This window comes from Macaca nemestrina, chromosome 2 (assembly GCF_043159975.1).
Source record: "Macaca nemestrina isolate mMacNem1 chromosome 2, mMacNem.hap1, whole genome shotgun sequence".
Lineage (NCBI taxonomy): Eukaryota > Metazoa > Chordata > Mammalia > Primates > Cercopithecidae > Macaca > Macaca nemestrina.
In genome coordinates, this window is record NC_092126.1 from 150404134 (window position 1) to 150425030 (window position 20897).

At 54.3% G+C, this 20897-nt stretch overlaps 2 protein-coding genes across 10 annotated transcripts in view; one reads left to right on the plus strand and one right to left on the minus strand.

Moving 5' to 3' along the window:
- The window catches only part of LOC105477709 (autophagy related 7), a 267730-nt gene extending 266823 nt beyond the window's left edge, over window positions 1-907 (plus strand). For all 6 annotated transcript variants that reach the window (XM_024791463.2, XM_071092219.1, XM_071092220.1 and 3 more), the window contains one exon: window positions 639-907. In XM_024791463.2, coding sequence (XP_024647231.1) covers window positions 639-671 — 33 coding nt within the window. In that variant the 3' untranslated portion in view covers window positions 672-907. The remainder of the gene's footprint in view (window positions 1-638) is intronic.
- A 1044-nt stretch (window positions 908-1951) lies between these two features.
- Window positions 1952-20897, minus strand: part of LOC105477714 (vestigial like family member 4) — a 162066-nt gene continuing 143120 nt past the window's right edge. For all 4 annotated transcript variants that reach the window (XM_011734378.2, XM_011734379.2, XM_071092227.1 and 1 more), the window contains 3 exons: window positions 10590-10812; window positions 5207-5330; window positions 1952-4715 (listed from right to left, as the gene is read on the minus strand). In XM_011734378.2, coding sequence (XP_011732680.1) covers window positions 4444-4715; window positions 5207-5330; window positions 10590-10812 — 619 coding nt within the window. In that variant the 3' untranslated portion in view covers window positions 1952-4443. The remainder of the gene's footprint in view (window positions 4716-5206; window positions 5331-10589; window positions 10813-20897) is intronic.

Consider the following 20897-nt stretch of genomic DNA (forward strand, 5'->3'; position numbering starts at 1 on the left):
GGGGCCTCCCGCTCCCCAGGTTCACTGCGAGGCTCAGACTCGTTGAGGGACTGTGGCAGGATCTGGCTGTCTCTACTGTCCTGCTCCAGGCCACCTCCACGCTGGCTGGTGGGGAGGGCTTGCTCTTCAGCTCTCTAGCGTGAGTTGGGAGTATCGGCAGCTGGACTACAGTTAGAGGGAATGTGGAACAGGCACCCAGGGTGCAGCCTCCTGAGGCAGCACGTGCCCACGCCAGAATCCCTGCCCTCAGGGAGCTTGCCTTCCAGTGGGAAGGTGGACCGCAAGGAGAACAAGCTGGCTTGGGGTGGGGTTGAATGCTGCAGAAGCCGGGATGAGCAGAGGCTGGCTGGGTCAGGGACAGGCCCCCGAGGTGGATGTGCAGGAGGTGAGCAGAGGACATCCCCAGTGCAAATCCCAGCCCTCCACTGTTGGTTCCACCAGGTGGTTCACGCACTAGTGACGCCTTGGCAAGTCTGAGATTTGGTGTCCTTGTACAGAAATGGGGTGGCAGTCCCTCAGAGACGAGGGAGTGGTTCTGCAGGTGGGAGCTGCCATGACCACTGCAGTTTTAAAGCATCTGTGTGCCTACCACCAGGCAGTGGGACATCTTGGCTGAGCCTCTCCCCTTCTCCACGCAGATCTGGGACATGAGCGACGATGAGACCATCTGAGATGGCCCCGCTGTGAGGCTGACTTCTCCCCGGCCGCCTGCTGAGGAGCTCTCCATCACCAGAGCAGGACTGCTGACCCCAGGCTTGGTGATTCTGGTCCCCTCCTCTCCATACCCTGAGGACTGGGACCCCTTCCGCTGCCCAGGAGCGGCCATGTTCAACGTTGCCCGGGATTCACGATGCCACCAGTTCAGAGCTGAATAATAACCTTGGCTTCGGCCTTGTTATCGACCTGGGACTTGGTCCTCTGCAGTTTTTATTTCTTGTGACAGTGTCTGATAGCCGTCCCTCAGGATCCTTTCCCCTTGGCCCTCAGGGGGTGGCCCAACACAGACCAAATGGGGAGGTGAGCAACCAGCTCCTGTCCAGAGCCACTGCGGGAGGTGGTACCCTCATCCCCAGGATGCCCTGCCAGCCCCACTGCAGGCTTCTCCTGTGAGGGCCCTGGGCATGGCTGAGGGTGGGGCCCTGTGAGCACACTGCAGCCTGGCCCTGGTGGAGCGGGAGGAGGAGAGCCAAGCTGGGTGCGAGACTAAAGGGCCCACATGATCCACTGACCCCCGATTTCCACCACCGACAGAGTGGGCCGCCCAGACATGGCTTTCCTGCCTCCCGGCCTGTCCTCCGCTGTGGGCATAGCATCTGTGCCTGCCTGCCTGCCTGCCTGCTTGAGGGAAAGGAGTTTCTGTTGCTGCCTTGAGCTGGGGGAAGAGCCCGGGGCAGATCCTGGCAGCTGCCTGGTGAGGTGGAGTCCTCCCTGCTTTTATGAGCACGCCAGGCCCAGAAAGGCGAAGCCTGGGCTGCCTTCCTGGCCCAGCTGAGGGGAGGGGTCAGACAGCGGTAACTCAGGCCAGAGCTGGTGTTCCTCTTTCTTCTGGGTGTGTGCAGCTGTGAGGCCCCAAGAGCAGGGGTTGGAAACCCAGGAGAGGCCACGGCCTGGGTACCTCTGACCACCCTGCCCCATGTAGACGGCATCATCCCTGGAATGCTGTAGGAACCAGAGGCACTCTTCCTGCTATTTTATTCTTTCAGCTTTCGTCTTAGGCCCAAAAGCAAAGTGAAAATTTGAGTCTGGGCTGACCCTTAACAACAGCAGGATTTAGTAGGGTAGATTTCAAATGAGGCGTCTCCCAAAGTAGCCAGTCCAAGTTCCGGTGGCTGTCGTTCAGCTCATGGGGGCTTCATGGGGACACAGCCGGCACAGGTGCAGGGCCCAAGTCCGCCCACCCAGCCTGGCGCTGAAACTCACTCGGGGGCTGAAGAGCCACACGTACACTATGTGGTTTAAGAGCACTTTATTATTGTTCTTAAGGCTACTTTTAAGTACAAAAAAAAGATGGCCTGCCAAACCTTTTTTTCTTCTTCCAGGAAAAACAGGCCACAGAGAATGGTATATTACAGATTTACACACGGAGAGATGCTCAGAGCGCACTGCAGGCGGCGTGGCTCTGGCAAGAACTTCACGGAGCCCTTCTTAGAGCGGGGAAGGGGGCTCTTTCTCAGTGAAATGTTTGGTTTTCTGCTGCCCCCTCTGCCCAAGGCCCCCTCCAGGGTACTGCCTATCCCAGATAGGTCAGTGCACCAGGGGACCGGCCACCAGCACCGCCGACCCTCCCAGAGTGACGCCCTTGTTCACTGACAGAGAGACCTGTCCCAGGAGTGTCCTCCACCGAGCCGGTCAGCAGTGGGTTGTTTTCCTGTTACAACGCTCAGTAGCCTGTAGCAATAACAAACTAGTGGCTATGAATGCAGATGCAGTGTTCTCATAGAATAACTGTGTTCCTGCACTTTTACAGACAAATCTACGACAAAAAAAAAGATCAACTTTTTTTTTTCCCAAACAACAACAAAAAATGAATGATTACAATAGGAAAGGGAAAAATTAAATAGCTACATATCATTAACAAATTAATGTTCTTCCAAAAATACCTACAAATTTCTCTGTACATTCTTTACGCACAGCGTAATGATGGTCTTAAAATTACCTATATAAAAAAAGTGTTCTCAACGATTTTTCCTACAGAAAATATAGGGGCCTGAATGCCAAAGCTTGGAAGCCCAGTAGAGTGGGAGTGAAATGTGTGCGGGGCAAGGAGAAGGGCTTTTCTTTCCTCCACTTTTCAAAGGCCTGCAGCCACCCTGTGACTACAAGAGCCAGTCCTCCGACCTTTTCACCCAGTGCCAATTTCCAAAATTCAACAGCCAAACTGTAAAACCAGAGGTCGTGCAGTGTGCAGAGTCCACAAAGCCTTGCAGGTGAGGTGACCACACCCATGTCACCCGGTCAGGTGCCATCGTCGTGAGCCTCTGCTGGGCCAGGCGGAACACAGCACACCCCAGGCGGAGGGGACAGAAACGCTCATTGACCAAAAAGGAGCAGCTGTGACCTCCACAGCTGTGTCTGTCATGCTTGCTTCATCTAATTTCTAGTTAGTAGCTATTAATATAGCAAATAATAAAATGCAGTAATAACAGTATAAAGTCAGAGGAATGTATACTGCCTTGGCCCCAGCGTACGAGGAAGCGTATAAAACACCGTATCACAGATTGTCAGTAATCTGCTGTTCAGCCAAGAGAGTTCAAAGGGAGCAGTTTCTGCATGCAGGGAAGCTGGAAGACACAAACCCCACCTCCCCTGGGAGCTTGTAACAAAGCAGACGGGAATGCAAAAATGCTGTCAGCCGGCAGCAAAACTCCAGCATCCCACACCGCAGCTGACCCACTGCTCATCACGAGGGCCTGCCAGGAGCTGGCCTCCCGCACTGCTTGTGAGTAAAGTGAATATCAAATACAAATCTTAGAGTACAACTGTACCAGCAGTAAGTATATCTAGGACTGTAACTGACAAAAATAAACTAATTCTGAAAAGAAGATAGTAAGTATTAAGGTTTTTGTTTACTGTCTATATAATTAATAGAAACCAGCTATTTTTTCTCCATTAAAACATGCATCACGTTTAAAGCACTATGGAATCCTCCAACCTCAGCTCTAGTCTAACAAACTGCAGTGTTCAGAGAAGGTAAAATGCCCGTGATTGGTAGAGTCTGCAGTCCAGTTGCAAGCACCTGAAATCTAGAGAGAGAAAGACCTATAACCTGTATGAGACTTCCCCTTCCAAAGCTGTATTGTCTAGATTAAAAAAAAACAAAAACAGTAACAACAACAAACACACAAATGGTCAGAAATGTCATCCTTAAACCCTTTGTTTTTCAGCAGTTTGCCCTCAGAGTTCTGGCATCACACATAAAGTTGTCAGGCAACTTTAGTCCTCCTCCAATAGTGCAAATCAGACACGACAGTTCTCTTCAAGTATACACACGCACACACACGGACCGAACCAAACACGCCGTGGAAGCTGAGCCACACACACCCCGGTCTCAAGAAGCAAAGGAAAAAGCACAAAGCGTCTGAGTCACCAATTCATCATGGCTTGTGACTGAGAAAGCGCTGTGGAGTCCTGGCCCCGTCGGGGCGGCAGACCTGCATCAGAGGTTTCTTTGGTAACTGAGGCAGGAAGTAAGGATGCTACATTAGACAGATGTTCCACACGTAGTTCCTGCTATCATGTTTGAGGGCCCCCTTGTACGGATACCAAGCAAGTACAAAAACAGAACAGAAATCCCAACAACATGGTTTTTGCGAATAAACCTTCCCTTCCCTTCCCCCCACCCCACCCCCATGATTTTTTTTTTTTTTTTTTTTTTTAAGTACTGACTGTTCAAAGCTCAGGCAAACCATGCAGATCCACGTGTTGTTGGAGGAGGCACTCCCTTCAGGAGACCACAGACGGGGAGTGACTGTGGCTGACCATGTGGGCAGAGGGGCTGGCGGACTGGCCCCTGCGAGAGGCGGACTCAGGGCTGCTGGACGCTCCGTCCTTGGCCGCTTTGATCTGGAGCCACGTGTCACCCAGAGCTTTGGCAAAGTGGTCGTCCACGGAGCCCGTGATGGACACAGAGTTGGGTGCTGGCTCGGGCTCCTTGTAATTCTTGCCCAGGCTCCTACGGAAATGCTCCTCCACCACGGGGTCACAGGTGGCGGCGGCTGCAGGCAAGCAGGAAGGCAGTCAGACACAGGTGGCCGCAGACAGGCACGGGTGCAGCCCCCTCCCCCGGGCAGCCCAGAGCTGGACTGGCTGCCACAGTCAGTGTGGGCTCTGCAAACAGAACCCACCTCCCCCGGCTAAGTCAGGCACTTGGGCAGGTCACTCCTCTGTAAAATGGTGATGTACCGACTGCACTGGGCCAGAGTCCAAGTTCAGAAAGAGAACGTGGCATTAAATTTAACAGTAGCTGCTGCCCTCCCTGAACTAGGGCATGAGATCCTGGAATTGAGGGGGGCAGCGTGTTTCTCATGCCATTCCCACCCAAGCCACACACAACGCTAGGTGCACACTGGACGTGCTCAAAAAATACTTTTTCAACCTCAGCAATAGATGGGCTCAGGGGCGAGGGGTTTCAACCAACAGCATGACAGAGAAGGGCTCTGCTGCTACTAGCACAGCTGTGACAGGTGAGGAGGCCCGGGACACTCACCGCTTGGTGGCCTCCGGTAGCTGGCAGGCCCGGGCGCGGCACAGCCGCTGTGCGCGATGGGGCAGTGCGAGAGGTTGCAGTTGCGGGCGCCAGCCGAGGCACAGGTGATCACGGAGGGCCGGTTCTGCGGGGAAGAGGGGTGTCAGTGTGTGGAGACCCGCCTCAGTACCGGGCACCGCCCCTGGGGCCCTCCCCAGCACCCTTCAGGCTCTGTTCTGGAGCCCTTCCTGACCCCGTGTGCCACCTCCCACTTCAACACTGGAGTCCTGTTGCTAAACACGGCCAATCCACAGAGTGAGTGCAGCTCCAAGGGTGTGTGTAGTGGCCCTTGGTCGTGGTTGTTTGGATCAGTGACAGTACAAAGGACAAAAGCTCAACTGTTGAGTTGGTCTGTCCCCCTCTCTCAAATCTGTTGAGACAAACACCGAGCATCCTGTGGAGGGCAGAGGGTTGCAGGAGGGACCTCACTTCTCCCGGTAACGTCCCCAGAGCCCTTCCCATTGTGTCCACTGAGCCGCGGGTGTGCCTGGAGCCATCCAGGACACTTCAATACATGGCAATTAACTGGAAGCATTTTGCTTGAGCCAAAGCCAGCTCGAGTTGGCTTCAGTGATGACCTACAAATCAGGACAGAGAGGAAATGGAGGAAATACGCCTGAGTGTAGAACGGTACACGTCCCACCCCAGCCAGATCTGCCTTGCACACAGACTCACTCTCCTTCCCTGCCACTCCTACGCTGTCTGCCTGGCAGACTCCCCTTGTTCCTTCAAGCCCTGTTCGGATCTCTCTGTGAAGCCTTTCACTGGCTACCCCCCGCTTCACTCCTGCTCCCCCAACCCACCAAGATTCAGCACGTGCATCGGTCTGTCCAGGTGCTCCTGTAAGACCACGCACACCAGGCAGTATGTCTGGCCCCCCAGCCTAGGTGCAGAACCTCGGACAGAAAATATGTGTGAACTAAACAGAACTTCCTCAGGTTCCCCCAGGAAAAGTATCTTGCAATATCCCTGAGGACAAGGTGGTGGAGTATGTGGGCTGAGTTCCAGGACAGCCAGTGAGGAGCTGGTTGAAATCACCCCACAGGGACCAAGGGTGACAGTAGTGTCAGCCAGAGGGATGCTGAGCTTTGTCCTTCCCAGCCAGCCCTTTCCATTCAAGTCAGAGCAATAGCTGGTATAAAGACACAAAAGGCTTGCCTGCCAGACCTTCTCATGATAGAAAGTGATTGGGAATGGCGAAAATGGATTCTAGGATGAAAATGTGGATCCACAAGGATGAACTGGGATTAAACATAAGGGGCTGTACTTGGGTCTAACAAGAAATGACACACGCCAGGGTAGAGGGAGACGTGGCTTAGCAGCAGCAGACAAACCAAGAATTCAGGGTTTCTGAATGGCGCAATACTTCCACAGTGGGACAGAGCTGCCCAGAGTTCGTGTCGCCTCCGTGGTGTGCACAGGTGGCAGCGCAGAGAACCTGGGCAGGTGGAGCTGGGCTGAATGTCCACGCTCTGCATGTGGACAGGGCCTCAGGCGAGGGTCTTCACAGTGCTGAGCAGACAGGGTCGGAAAGGGGGTTGGGGACCGACAGATGGGGCCTGGAGCAGATCTCACACTGGCTGACCACAGAGGTCAAGCAGCAGCAAGAGAGCAAGGTACCAAGACCTGGACATGCGCAGAGCCAGGAGGGAGGAGGGCCTGCCCCGTCCAGCTCTCAGTGAGATGGCCAGGCCCTTCCCAAGCCTGGCTGGACCCATGACCTTGGGCTCAAGGAGACCCCCCAGGATCCTCCCAATAAAACTCCCTTTTGTGCTCAGCCGGCTTGTGCTTTGCAGCGAGCATGTCCTGAGCCACGCAGATGTGGGCAACTGGGGAGACGTTTCAAGCACGGGGAGGGGAATCAAGGAAGAGGAAGAAATGAGCTCGCTGTCCAGCCTTTATGTCAGTCTATCCAAGGCAGGAAAGGCCATTTCAAAAGAGAGTCTCTAGCACGGGACCAGCAGGGCAGGCTGGCCAACTGGTATCAGAACACCTTTAGGGCATCTCCTGACCTGAGCTGCAGCGAATCACCTTAACCGGTCACCTGCAGATGCGAAGATGTTCAGTGTCTGGGTATCCTCTCCTCCTCCCCACAAGCCAGGCTGCAGGGTGGCCCGTGAGCCCTCCTGGGACTGGCTGCACCACCCCCCGGCCCCCGCTGGAGTCAGACACCTCGCCCTTGCCTCTGTGGTGGAGTGCAGGCCGGGACTCGTCCACCTAGAACAGGCCAGGCCTCCAGATGGTGAGCGTTTATGGGATCTCAAGGCTCCCCTGCCCCACGCCCTTATTTTCCAGATGGGGAAAATGAAGGCCAGAAACCCCCTGCTGGAAGTTACGCCGCAGATTTATGGCAGGGCCAGGATGAGCCTTGTCACTAACCCCTTCACCCACTGCCCCACCCCCTGTGACTGTCCTCAGACAGAGGCTGCCCTGGGGGAGACAGCGCCCACCTGTCCTATCTGAAAGCAACCCCCAAGGCTGGCTGCACCAACACTTTTTTTTTTTTTTTTTGAGACGAAGTCTCACTCTGTCGTCCAGGCTGGAGTGCGGTGACGCGATCTTGGCTCATTGCAAGCGCCGCCTTCCGGATTCAAGTGGTTCTGTCAGCCTCCCGAGCAGCTGGGATTACAGGCACCCACCACCACGCCTGGCTAATTTTTGTACTTTTAGTAAAGACAGGGTTTCACCATGTTGGCCAGGCCGGTCTCGAAATCCTGGCCTCAAGTGATCCGCCGCCTCGACCTCCCAAAGTGCTGGGATTACAGGTGTGAGCCACCGCGCCCGGCCCTCGATGTGCGAAGCTTAACCCCATCCTGCCTCTCCTCACTGGCTGCTGCCCAAGGCCACCCTCTTGGTGTCTGTCTATCCTGAGCTGCCATCACAAACATGGAATGGGGGGACACTTTCTGCAGCCTCCCCATACATGCCCCTCAGGGAACTTTCCTGTCCCAAGTTCCCAGAGATCTGAGTCACATTTTCTGCCACACAGAGGAAGGTTTCCACCATGTCCACCCACAGGGCTGCAGCATGCATTCTGCCTGCCTGTGGACACAGAGCTTTGCTATCACCCCAGGAAGCCCCCTCCCCACCACCATTCGCCTGGCTCTGAGCTACAGGATGACACCCAACAGACTCCCGGGAAGGGGCCTCGGAGCTGCTGGGGCACAGGCAACGTGGCTGCTTGGTGTCCTCAGCAGGGCGCTGGAGCCCAGCTGAGGTTCCAGTGCGTGGCCTCGGCCCCGCCACGCTGCCGCAGGAAGGAGCCCCACGAATGGCTACGACGTGAATGACATGTGCTGACAGCAGCCACGGCAAGGAGGGCAGGATTGACCCCCTCCTTCCCCACCAAGCCCAGCCTGAAGTGACAGCTCCGGTCGGGCCACTGTGCCCTTCCCAGGAAAATGGGCAGCTTGGGGTGCCCCATGGTCCCTGGCTTTGTCCTTGCTCCAGGCCTGGATCCTTTAAGGACACAGCTGGGGAGCTGAGGTTCTCCCTCCTAGGAAAGCTGCTCAGGAGCCCCAAGGCACGAGGAGGGGCCCTCGCCACATGAACGGGCAGCAAGGCCCGTTCCAGGTTGGAGAGAGGGAGACAGGCTAAAGCAATCAGGCCACTCTGTTCAGCAGTTCCGTTTTTGCAAAGCAACTGTGACCGAAACCAACTGCAAGATTCTCAAGAGCCTTGGAGAGTCAAGGAAATCATCATCTAAGAAAACACTAAGCCCGTCAAGGGCCCACCCTGACCCTGTGGGCAGAGACAGCCCGCCAGGCTCACAGTTACATCCCCCAGGTCACCAAGGGCCAGAGGCTGGACGTGGGTGCTCTGAGATTACAGCTGAATCCTCCCCTCCATTCCCCTGTCCTTCAGGGACTCCCCAACAGCCGGGGCAATGGCCAGAGAGCCAGGTTCCACCTGCGCAGTTCAGGCCATGGCTCGTGGCATCATTACAATGCCTGCTGAGCTTCACAAAGCAGAAAGGTCCACTGCCCACCCCCGGAGGCAGGGAGCGGGTCCCTGTGGGTCGCACTGCCCACACGCCTCTGCTGCTGCCCAGGCGCACACTCCTCTCTTCTCACATCCATTTCCCCAACTAGACTGGGAGCTCCCTGTGGCCATGACAGTGTCCACACAACCACCTCTGGCTGCCCAGAGCTCCGCTCTGCAGAGGGCTGGGTAAATGGTGAGCACTAGTAAAACGCTGACATGAACAGCAGTGATAACCTGGCCCCAGGTTCCATCAGACACATCAGCGCTCTCTCCTCCAGACGAAAGCTGAGTGTGCTGAGAACGACGACTGCATCTTGCTGGACTGGCTTCTGGCACCCGCTGGCACACAATAGGGGTCTATGCCATTTTGTTAAATGAATGAATCAAACAATGTCAGACTCCAAGGCAAGATGGGCAACTGTTCTCAGCTTCAGTGGGATTCCCAAGCACCAGAAGCACCTCTCCCAACTCCCAGGGCCTCCCCCACCCGCAGTTCCAACAGACCCCATCAGAGACGGACACCAGGCAGTGCTGCTTGAGGGAAGCCCCGGGGGTGCCGCAAGGACACGGAGGCTCTCGCAGTTGAATGCACGGAGCCTGGAGGCACCCCTCGGGGCACAGCACCCTCCCCTCTGTCAGTCTTAGTAAATGCTGACTAGTGACTAAGGAGCTGTTAGGTGGCAGTCCCCGGAGGTTCAGAGAGCTCCAGCAGCGATTCCAAGCCTTCTCAATGCTGCTGCCTTCCCCCACACACTTCCCCAGAAACCCCGTTTTTAAAAAGATTTGTTTCTACCAAGCAAACTGTGTTTATTATGTAATCATTTAATTTCCTATTTTCCTTTAATAGGAAAAACTCCCTACGTACCCATCATAGGCTTCTGACCAGCACGGGGGCTCACAACCCTGCGGCCATCAACTGTGCAGGACCCCAGCCCAAGGCAAAGCAGCCTGACATTTCCCTTCATCTGCGTGACCTTCTCAAGGAGAAACGGAGGACCCCCTTGAGGATGACGACATTGATCCTAAGAGAATCGGGCCTGCCACAGAAGACTGCTGAAGAAAACGTCAGTACACCACCCTGTACTGTGGCAGGAGAGAGATGAAGCCCCAGCGACATGCACCTTGCCCAAGGCCACGAGTGCTAAGATGCGAGGCCCGGGCAGGTCTGGGCAGGAAGTAAAAGCAGAAGAGGACTCCTGTTCTGCTGTCCCTTGTCCCAAGTGCAGGACGGAGGCGAAGGGTGGCATCCCTTACCACCTCCCTCCCTCACCACCGCCCTCGGGGTCCTCTGCCCGGGGCTCTGCATCCAGCTCAGTCCCCCAGCCCCCGGACTCCCCTTGCCACCCTCTCAGAGGCCCACCTGCTGCCGCTCCCCCGGGGTCAGTGTGGGCGACAGGCCGGCCGGCCTGCTGGCGTCCAGGCTGTTCTTGGTCAGTGCGAGGGGCTGCTCCAGGCCGAGGCTGGGGAGGGACGTGTACAGGTGGCTGCCGTGCAGGCTCATGGTGGGGGCCACGGCGCGTTCGATGGGGCTGCGGCTCCGCTCCCGGGGGTCTTTGCGGCAGTCGCCATTGGCAGTCTTGTTCCTGAAAAAGAGGAGTGAGCGTTCAGAGGGGGATCCCTGGCATTTTCTGAAAGGCAAAGGGGACAGTGACTGTGTGCCAGGCACTCTGTGTTGCTTATTTAATTTTTTACCCTGAAGCTCAGGTCGTGTGGCTGGGCAGCATGAGGAGGAGCCGGCTACCAGCCCGGGTCAGCCTGACCCCAAAGCCCCTGGGTGCCGGGGAGGCTGCTGCCAGCGGAGTCCAAAGTCAGCTCCATGGAAGACGGAGCCCCCGACTCAGCGGCGTCCTCTGCCCGACTCTCTGTTCACTTCTACAATAATCTCCACCCCCTCGGAGCCTGGGGAGCTGGAGGCCAAGCTGGTTTGATAAGGACCTGCCATGTGGACAGGACGGGGACACTGACAATGATCCAGTCACCGGCTGTGTCCTACATGCCGGGCCTGGTCTAAGCCTCCACAGTACTGCTCAGCCCATCTTCCTAACAGCACCAAGCAGGCAATGCCCCCACCACCCCCTGTCCAGACGACAACCCTGAGACACAGAGTGGTGGAATCATCAGCTCAGGCTCCTGGCTGACACGTGGTGACGTCTGCTCTGGTGCTGCCGGGACGCCGCAGGGAGCCAGCGCGCAGCTCGCTCATCCAGGACACACGAGCAAGAGTGACCTGCGTCCAGAAGGTCCATCACTAGCCCTGGCCATGTGCTGAGCTCTCAGGCGATGCCACGTGGAATCCAGGTGAGACAGCGCCGCCTCCATCCGATGTGTTAGTCCGAAGGCAGTGTTACATGTCGCATCTATCAGGCACTGGCCCCACACAGGTAAGGCGCGGCCAGCTCCCGTCCACCCTCCACACTTTATTCCAGGGGTCCCACAGTGGCATCTGCCTTGGGTCTTGCCTCTTGAATCCACCACATTCTCCGCTGACAGAGTAATCTTTTTCCATAACTAATGAGCTGGTCTTTTAAAGAAAAATGTGATGAATCATGATTTGAGTGAATTTTCTTTAAGAAATACAAATTATTTTCAGAGTCTGCAAGTAGTCACCTGTCTTAACTAGCAGAAAAGCTTGGGCCTGCCCTGGTGAAGCAGCAGCCACAGCCCCCATCCCGGACTGGCTATGTTACACACACACACTGAAGATGTTACACACACACACACACTGAATGTTACACACAATGTTACGCATGCACACAGAATGTTACACACTGAATACGTTACACACATGCACGCACACACTGAATATGTTACATAAAGCACACACACTGTTACACACACATGCACGCACCACACACACACATGCATGTGACAGGCATACCTTTCTGAAACTGTCGATTAACTTCAGTTGTAAGAACACAGAGCCATCACATGCACCCTGTACCCTGACTCCCCGGATGGTGGCATCTTGTAAAAGTACAGTACAATATCGCAACCAGGATAAGACAACTACCAACCTTATTCAGATTTCCTGTTTTGCCTGTATCCATCCCAGAGCAATCTCTTTATAAAGCAAATCCAACCACATCCAGCCCTTAGTTAATGTTTTTAGCAGCTCAGCATGGGCCTTGGTAGCCTCTGGGCCTGACCACCTTCCCATCCTCATCTCTGGCTCCAAGCCTCCAAATGTTGTGCTCCGTAGTTTCAACCGTCTACTTGCCATTCCTCAAATAAGACGCAGCCACTGTGCCTCTGCGGCTGTGTACAGGCGGCGCCGCTCTAGCCTCCCTCCTCCCCCTGCCCTGCGCTGCCAACCACAGCTGCAGCGTGAAATCCCAAAGCGCCCCGTGCAAACCTTTAATATAGAACCCATCACCCACCGTCAATGATCTCTTCATCTATGCACCTGCCCCTCCTCACATTACCTCGCCCCTCCTATCTCATTACCCTTGCTACCACGGGCACACAGAGACAGACTTAACAAGTGAATGAAGAGAAACAGTGCATGGGTGACTGGGTAAGAAAGGCAGGTATCGTGGAGTGGAACTGTGGATGGGCAGAATCATGGAGAGCTGGAGGGCTGAGGAGTCAACTGGAGGTGCGTTCAAGCCTTCAGATGGACTCTGCAGCCCAATCAGTGAGCTGTTAAGGGCTGAGCAGGAGCAGCACCAGAGGGGGCCTGAGTGCAGCCTCGGCTGTGATGTTGTGACGTCATTCTGTGCCATCTCTAGCAGGGGCACGTGCTCGGCTTGCCACTCAGTGCCCCAAGGCGTTCCGAGCCTCGGCGTCTCCATGTAACCGTGTGGTCATAGTAAGATCCACCCAGAGGACTCTAAACGGGGGACAAACAGCACACAAACCAAAATCAGGGAGTGCCAAGAGGACCCAGTCAGCCCTAAACCAAAACAATCACAGCGGCGCGCTGCAGCCCTCAGTGAGCGCCAAGAGAACCCCGTCAGCCCTGAACCGAGTGTATTGATTATAGGGTGATTAGCTGTACAGGACCCAGTATGCGTTTATGGGTTTTTTTCTTTCCTTTTATTCTCTGGCTGATGATACAGAATGTCTTAAAAGCAATTAAGGAATAAACGTTCAGCCCATTAAGACAACCATGGAAGAGAATGTTCTGGCCAGAGCCTAGACAGTAGGTTCCATCAACGCCACACACATCCTGGCGATTTTCAGAACATTAAAATACTAAAAACCTTAATACTGAAACCAGCCTGTCCATAATGTCGCTGTCCGTGGCAGTTCAGAAGACAGCACAGGTTTCTGCAATGAATGCCTCAAGGGTTACGATCCCAGACACCGACATCACCAGAGGATCTTCCACGGAACGAACATCAAGCCAAGCAGGCCTGAGATCCGCTGGCTTCTACCCTAAACGGGGCTTGGTTCCCGAATACTCAATTCATCCGTGTCACCGCACATCCTCATCTGCAGTGTCCCGCTCCCTTCCAAATTCAGATAAAGACACAATTTCATTGTTAACGACATGAGTGAATGGCTTCTCTCCTCCTCACTGATACTTCCACGGGCCACTTCACGAAGTGCACAGACCTGGGGGCTCATGTCACGGATTCAGGAGCGCCTCAGACATGGTGTGCCTCTGAATTTAGACTTCCGTTCACTCAGCCAGTGCTAGCTGAGTCTCTGTTCTGTGGAGGTTACAGAAAGGAAGCCACAGCCCTGCCTTCTCACGGGCTTACAATCTAGCAGGGACAGAAAGGCCCGGGAGGGGCTGCAGCTCCCAAGTGACGGCTCTGGCTCCAGGCGAGGTCCGAGGATAAAGACAGAAGTCCAAGGATAAAGACACCCCCCGGTGGCAAAGAGGAGCAGCCTAAAGCTCAGGCCGCGTCTGCCCATGTCCAAAGCCAAGGTCGGGGCACATAAGGCATTGCCCACCCCTCGCACCTTATGTCCTAGGGGCACGGCACAGTCACGTGGAAGACTCAGCGGCGCCTCAGGAAATCCAAGCATGACTTGGAGACCACATCACAGAGGAGAGGGGTGCCAGGGCCGCCAGCTGCCAGGGCAGAGGTAAGGACAGGGCAGCCCCGCACCTAAATCCACCATCTGTGCTCCCACAGCCCCACTGCGTGCCTACCCTACGCAGGGCAGCGGGGAGAAGGGGACTTCCAGGCGCACTAACCGGAAAGATGGTCCATGGAACACAGCACAGTGGGCACTACGGGTCAGACAAAGACGCTGAAAACAGCGAGAAAAGGCCCAGAGAACTGGCTGGTTAATTTTAGTAAAATTATACATTACTCACATTTCCAGCTCATTTTCCTGGTTCCCGGAGCTTCAAGACAGACATTGTTTTCTAGGCCCTGCTCCCCCCGGTGAATCACCTCCCAGCCACTGCTTCCCAGGCGTCATGTGCTCCCCAGGACGGCCGAAAACCACATGCATCCTGCCCGGGAGATGGGAGTCACCTCTGCTCCTGGTCAGGACTGTGCCCGAGAGAGCCCACTGCATCCCCGCGAGCACCCAAAGGACTCCGACTGGCTCCGTGCCAGGCCCGTCAGAGCCGCTGAGGCTGCACGGCACCCGGCCTTGACCCGGGCCTCATCCCCATCCTAGGCAGGTACTTCCACTGCCAGCTGCCCACGGACAGAAAGATGGAAAGGGGGCGGGGGAAGAGAGGCCTACGACACTATCATCTAGGACAGAGTTTTCTGAGGACTGAAGGCCACATGCTCTCTAAGCTGAGAAACCAAGAATGTGTATCATATTTGGGGAAAAGTAAACCAGATTCCAAGCAGTGACACTGAAAGAATCCATCACGTGAAAAAAGTGCACTGCATGTTTGCTACTCATTAAAATGAGTTTCCCGCCCTCCAACATTAAAATGAGCTTCCCGCCCTCCAACAAACACGCTCCAGGATGCTCAGCCCCCAGCCCCATCACCTGACGTTCTGAGCCTGCACTGCGCTTCATTCACCACGGACCGCCGCGAGCTACACTGATCTGAGTCTGAGTTCTTCTGCCTGAGGAGGGGGTATGGGTAGAAGATATTTTGACGATATATTCTGGGGTCCCCAAAGGCCCCTGGGCACCATGGCAGGGCAGGTGCTCCCACCCGGTGACAGAGATGAGGCCCAGGGCAGCCTTGGGCCCTGGCCTCCCACAAAACACCATCCTGAGGCAGCAAAGCAGCCCATCCCTATGCCAGGCGGTGCCTGGCAGAAGCAGACTGAAGGCTGTGCAGAGACATCCCCCAAGTACCAGAGTCCAGCCGGAGACAGAGACTCGAAGGAGGGGCCAGCAGTGGGCCAGTGAGTGGGCCGGGACACAGCCCCATCTCCAGCCCTTTCGTCCTCTCCCTCCCACCGCAGCAGTTACAGGAGAATCTGACCTCTGAGAACTGGCAGGACAGCCGGATGCCCACACAGTCTTAACACATCATAATGAGGTTGCTGGCTGGGCATGGTGGCACGCACCTGTGGTCCCAGCTACCTGGAGGCTGAGGTGGGAGGATCGCTTGGGCCCAGGAGGTGGAGGCTACAGCGAGCCATGGTCACGCCACTGCACTTTAGCCTGGGTGACAGAGCAAGACCCTGTCTTTAAATAAGTAAGATTGCTAGCACATCTTTAATCTTAAAAAGCTTCCTCAGAAAACAGACTTAATGCCACTGAACGGTGCCCTTAAACCTGGTGAAAGTGGTCAGCTGTATGCTCTGCTAATTTACCACAACTTTTTAAATAATAAAATTTTACCTGAATACTATAGAAAGAACTTCCTCCCAACCTTTACCTGCTGCCCCCTGGGGTTTCTGTTGTGTACAGGGCAGGTCAGCCCATTCCAGTTTTACAGAAGAGATGGCCAAGGTGGAGAAGATGAAGGCTTTGCCCAGACAGACTGCCCACCACAGACACCAGCCCTGTGGCATGTCGTCACACCAGGACCACCAAGAGACTCTCCATCACCTCCCAGCTCCATCCCAAGCTTCCAGGAGGCCTTTCCCACTCACCAGCACCGTTTCCACCCACCTTCCTGCCCCAACTACAGAGCCGCAGGGAAGGAGCAGTGCGGAGATGCCGGCTGCCAAGGCCTGTCCCCAGACAGTCCCGCCTAGCTGGCTTTCTCAGTCAGTAAGCGCCTGAGGCACAGCTCCCAGGGGACCCTGATCCCTGGCTGGACCGTGCACTCCTGGGAGGGCTGACACTGCAGCCCCCATGTCCTAATCTCCTTGGCTCCACACGGGTGACCACATACCAGATGTTCTAATAACTGTCCATAGAGTAAATGAATCATTAAGGTTCACATAGTATGTATGAGTCCAGTTAACAGCATTTGTGGCAAATGACAAGGGAGTTAAGGAGATTTCGGAGAAAATGACTGGTGGAAAAGACTTTTCTCTGAAAAAGCAGAATTTAGGGAACATTTAAATGTTGGGCATAAACAGTGGTGAGATGTCTTCTCCCTTCAGTTCCTTCCTCCAACTTCTGTTGTCCTCCTCACCTCCTCCCTGCTTCTAAATGTCCCCCAAGGAACTCAGCACCGTGGCTTCTCTCCCCTTGTGAGTGGGAGAGTTCACTGCTTCCCAGCGAGCAACAAGGTGCCTGGGTGTGTCCCCGAGACATCCTGGTCAAGCCGCGTCACTCCTCTGTGCCAATTTTAGACGGGAAGCGGGGGAGGTGGTTGCAAAGGAAGGCCTGGGTGAGACGATGTTTGCAGAGGTGGCGGAGGCCGAGGCAGAGACACCCTCCTAGGTACAAATGGCAAGAAGTGTGTCGTGGGCAGGAAAAAGTTGGGAAGATACCAACATTCAGACTGTCCTGAAGACAGAGATGACCCTGAGGCTCCTGGCTTCAACAGCGGGGCCCACCCTCGCCAGCAGGGACAAGGGCAGAGACTGTCTCTACCTTCTATGCGTCAGCAACTACTGCCATAGCTTAACATTGTTTAATAACTGAGAAAAAGCCACCAAAAAGTCAAGGGAATCAAACGCGAGTGTGAATGCTGCCACAGCCAGCATGGCTGCCACAGCCGTCTGCCCACAGAACGTCTCCCCCATTAATTCTCCACAAAGGGGCCAGGCGCAGCGACTCATGCCTGTAATCCCAGCACTTTGGGAGGCCAAGGTAGGTGGACTGCGTAGGCCCAGGAGTTCAAGACCGGCCTGGGCAACATGGCGAAATCCCGTCTCCACAAAAAATATAAAAATTAGCTGGGCATGGTGGTAGGAGCCTGCAATCCCAGCTACTCGGGAGGATGGCTGGAGCCCGGGGGGAAGTTAAGGCTACAGTGAGCCATGACAGAGCCACTGCACTGCAGCCTGGGCAACAGGGTGAGACCCTGCCTCAGAAAATAAAAATAAAATACTCCCCACAAAGGTAGTGTCCCTCTTTTGGCTGGTTCAGATTTCAGAAATCGACTCCATGGACCAGGCAACACAGGACTCATTTGCTCCATCTATCACGAGACAGCTGTGAGAAGCATATTGGCCGGGCACAGTGGCTCACACCTGTAATCCCACCACTTTGGGAGGATGAAGTTAGCAGATGGCTTTAGCCTAGGAATTCAAGACCAGCCTGGGAAACATGGCAAAACCCTGTCTCTACTAAAAATAGAAAAATTATCTGGGCGTGGTGTCACGTACCTGCGGCCCCAGCTACTCTGGAGGCTGAGGTGGGAGGATCACCTGAGCCCAGGAGGTGGAGGTTGCAGTGAGCTGAGATCTGCACCACTGTATTCCAGCCCAAGTGACAGAGTGAGACCCTGTCTCAGAAAAAGAGCTGGGGAATCTCTGAGTAAGTGATTGATGATGACTATCTTTATTATCATCAGCTCTCATTTACTGAAGGACATGCCCAATCATATGCTAGGCCTTATCTTAGTAAATTCACTGCCCCGCTGCAAAATAAGCATCATCTCCTTTTTACAAATAAATAAACTGAGCTTCAGAGAGGCTAAGTAACTTTTCAAAGTTTACAAAACTAGTACAAAAATTCCAATATATACTGGACTGGCTCCAAAGTCTTTCCATTTTCCAGGAGAGAGGAAAATACAAAGACCTGTGTACCTACTACTCAGAACTAGCAAATGAAAATGCACTCTCATATTTGCTTTGGGCCTTTTCTTTCCTCTGGCCATGATGAAAGCAGCAGAACATGCAGACGCATGAGGTCCCTGCTGCAGGCCCTTCTCAGTCCCGTTCCCCTCTCTTCATCCCCATGGGCATCCTGTTTTGTACTTGGTGCCTCCTGCTACCTGGCTGTCGTCCTCTGGCCACCCGTGGATGTGTCTGGAAGCACACATCCGTAGCATGCTTCACACTCCAGCATGCCAGAACACCGTGTGTCTTGTACAATTGTGTCTTTCCCTCGTGTGGTCTTGGAGCTCTACCCATGTTCCAACAGAGACCTGGCTTATCCATGATATCTGCCTGCTCCGTGGTATTCCTCCATACAAATACACCACTGCATATGTACCCGTTCCTTTACTGACCCCCCAGTGCCTGGGCACTCTTTGGTTTTTTCCTTATGAAAATGGCCCCTACAGGTCAGGCGCAGTGGCTCACACCCGTAATCCAGCACTCTGGGAGGCTGAGGCAGGTGATCACCTGAGGTCAGGAGTTTGAGACCAGCCTGACCAACATGGCGAAACCCTCTCTACTAAAAATACAAAAATTAGGTGGGCTTGGTGGTGGGCGCCTGTAATCCCAGCTACTCCAGAGGCTGAGGCAGGAGAATCACCTGAACCTGGATGCGGAGGTTGCAGTGAGCCAAGATTGAGCCATTGAACTCCAACCTAGGCAACACAGCAAGACTCCATCTCAAAAAAACAAACAAACAAACAAACAAAAACAAAAAAACAAAATGAAGGGAGGGAAGGGAGGGAGGGAAAGGAAGGGAGGGAAGGGGGGAGGGGGGAAGGGAGGGGGAGGGGAGGGGGAGGGGACGGGGATGGGACGGGGATGGGAGGGAAGGAGGGAGAGAGGAAGGAAGGAGGGAGGGAGGGAGGGAGGGAGGGAGGGAGGGAGGGAGGAAGGAAGGAAGGAAGGAAGGAAGGAAGGAAGGAAGGAAGGAAGGAAGGAAGGAAGGAAGGAAGGAAGGAAGGAAGGAAGGAAAGAAGGAAGGAAGGAAGGAAGGAAGGAAGGAAGGACCGTAGTGCTTAAGTCCTCAGACATGTCTCCTGGTGCTGGGGACCAGGGCTTCTGACATTCTCTCAGGTCAGTATTTGCAGGTCATCCACCTTCGACTTCAACACATGTGACCAGAAACCTTCCCAAGGCGGCCATCCATTTTGGTGTCCCTCTGATGGCCGTGGCTGACCGCTGCTGCTGCTGTGTCCTCGGTGACATCCAGCCTTGGCAGCCTGTGGATTTCTGCCATTCTCCTGGCATGAAATCACTCCTTCTTGTTGCTTTAATTTGCATTTCTTCAGTTACCCCGGCAGTGGAGCATCTTTTCATACACTTGTTGACCATTCTACTTTATTTTGTGGATTGCCTTTAATTTCTGTAATGGGTTGAATTGTGTCCCCCTGAAAAGACACTGAAGTCCTAACCCCCTAGGTTCTCTGACTGTGAGCTTATTTGAAATAGGGTCTTTACCGAAGACCAAGTAAGCTGTGGTTATGAGGGTGTGCGCTAATCTAGTATGACTTGTGTCCTATTAGAAAACATGGGAAATCTGGATACAATGACAGACACATATGGCGGGAAGAAGATGTGAAGATATAAGAGCATCATCGACAAGCCATGGAACGCCAGAAGCCACCAGCAGCTGAGAGATAGGCCTGCACAGACGCTCCCCATAGCCCTCAGAAGGAGCCAGCCCTGCTGACACCTTGATCTCAGGCGTCCAGCCTCCAGGAACGGTGAGACAATACATTTTTGTTAAGCCACCCAGTTTGTGGCTCTGTGTTATGGCAGCCCTACCAAACTAATACAATTCCCCAGGCCGTACCCACCCGCTGCCTTGCTTTATATGGCTTTAGATATTTGCCACACCCATGTTTCTTCTGCTTTATCTATGATCAACCTGAAAGTTTTTCAAGATTCCTCTGGACATTTAAAGAGAGGTCCTGAGATCCACTGGGCCTCGGGCACCTGTCCTGTACGCCTGTTGTCCTGAGGCACTGCACAAGCACCACACAATGACAGTCCAAGCAGAGACCAGAGCTGGGGAGGCCAGGTCAGCCCAGACCTGCCAGTAAGAAGCTGAGGGTTCCAGAGGCTGGGAAAGGCAGGGAGAAGGTAGGGGCTGCGGAGATCTGCTAAAGGATACAAAATTACAGCCAGGAAGGAGGAGTAAGTTCCAGCACTATGGTCACCTAGACCACTGTAGGGTGACTGCAGTTAACAATAATACACTGCATAGTTTCAAACAACATCCACATATTGGATGTCCCCAGCACAAAAAAATGATAAATGTTTGATGATGAAGGCTAAGCACCCTGAGCTCATCACTCTACATGACACATGTCAAAACTTCACTATGTACCCCATGAACATGTACAATTACTGTCAATTCAACAACAACAACAAATATATATATAAAGCTGGAGGGTTGGCTGCCCCCAAATCGGTTCAGGAAGCCAGGAGAAAGAGCTCCATCTTACATGTGCCTACATACAAGAGGGAGAAGCTTGTCAGCCGAGTTACCATCCAAAACCTTTTGGCTCGGCGGTGTTTGGGGAGGATGAAAGAATAAAGCT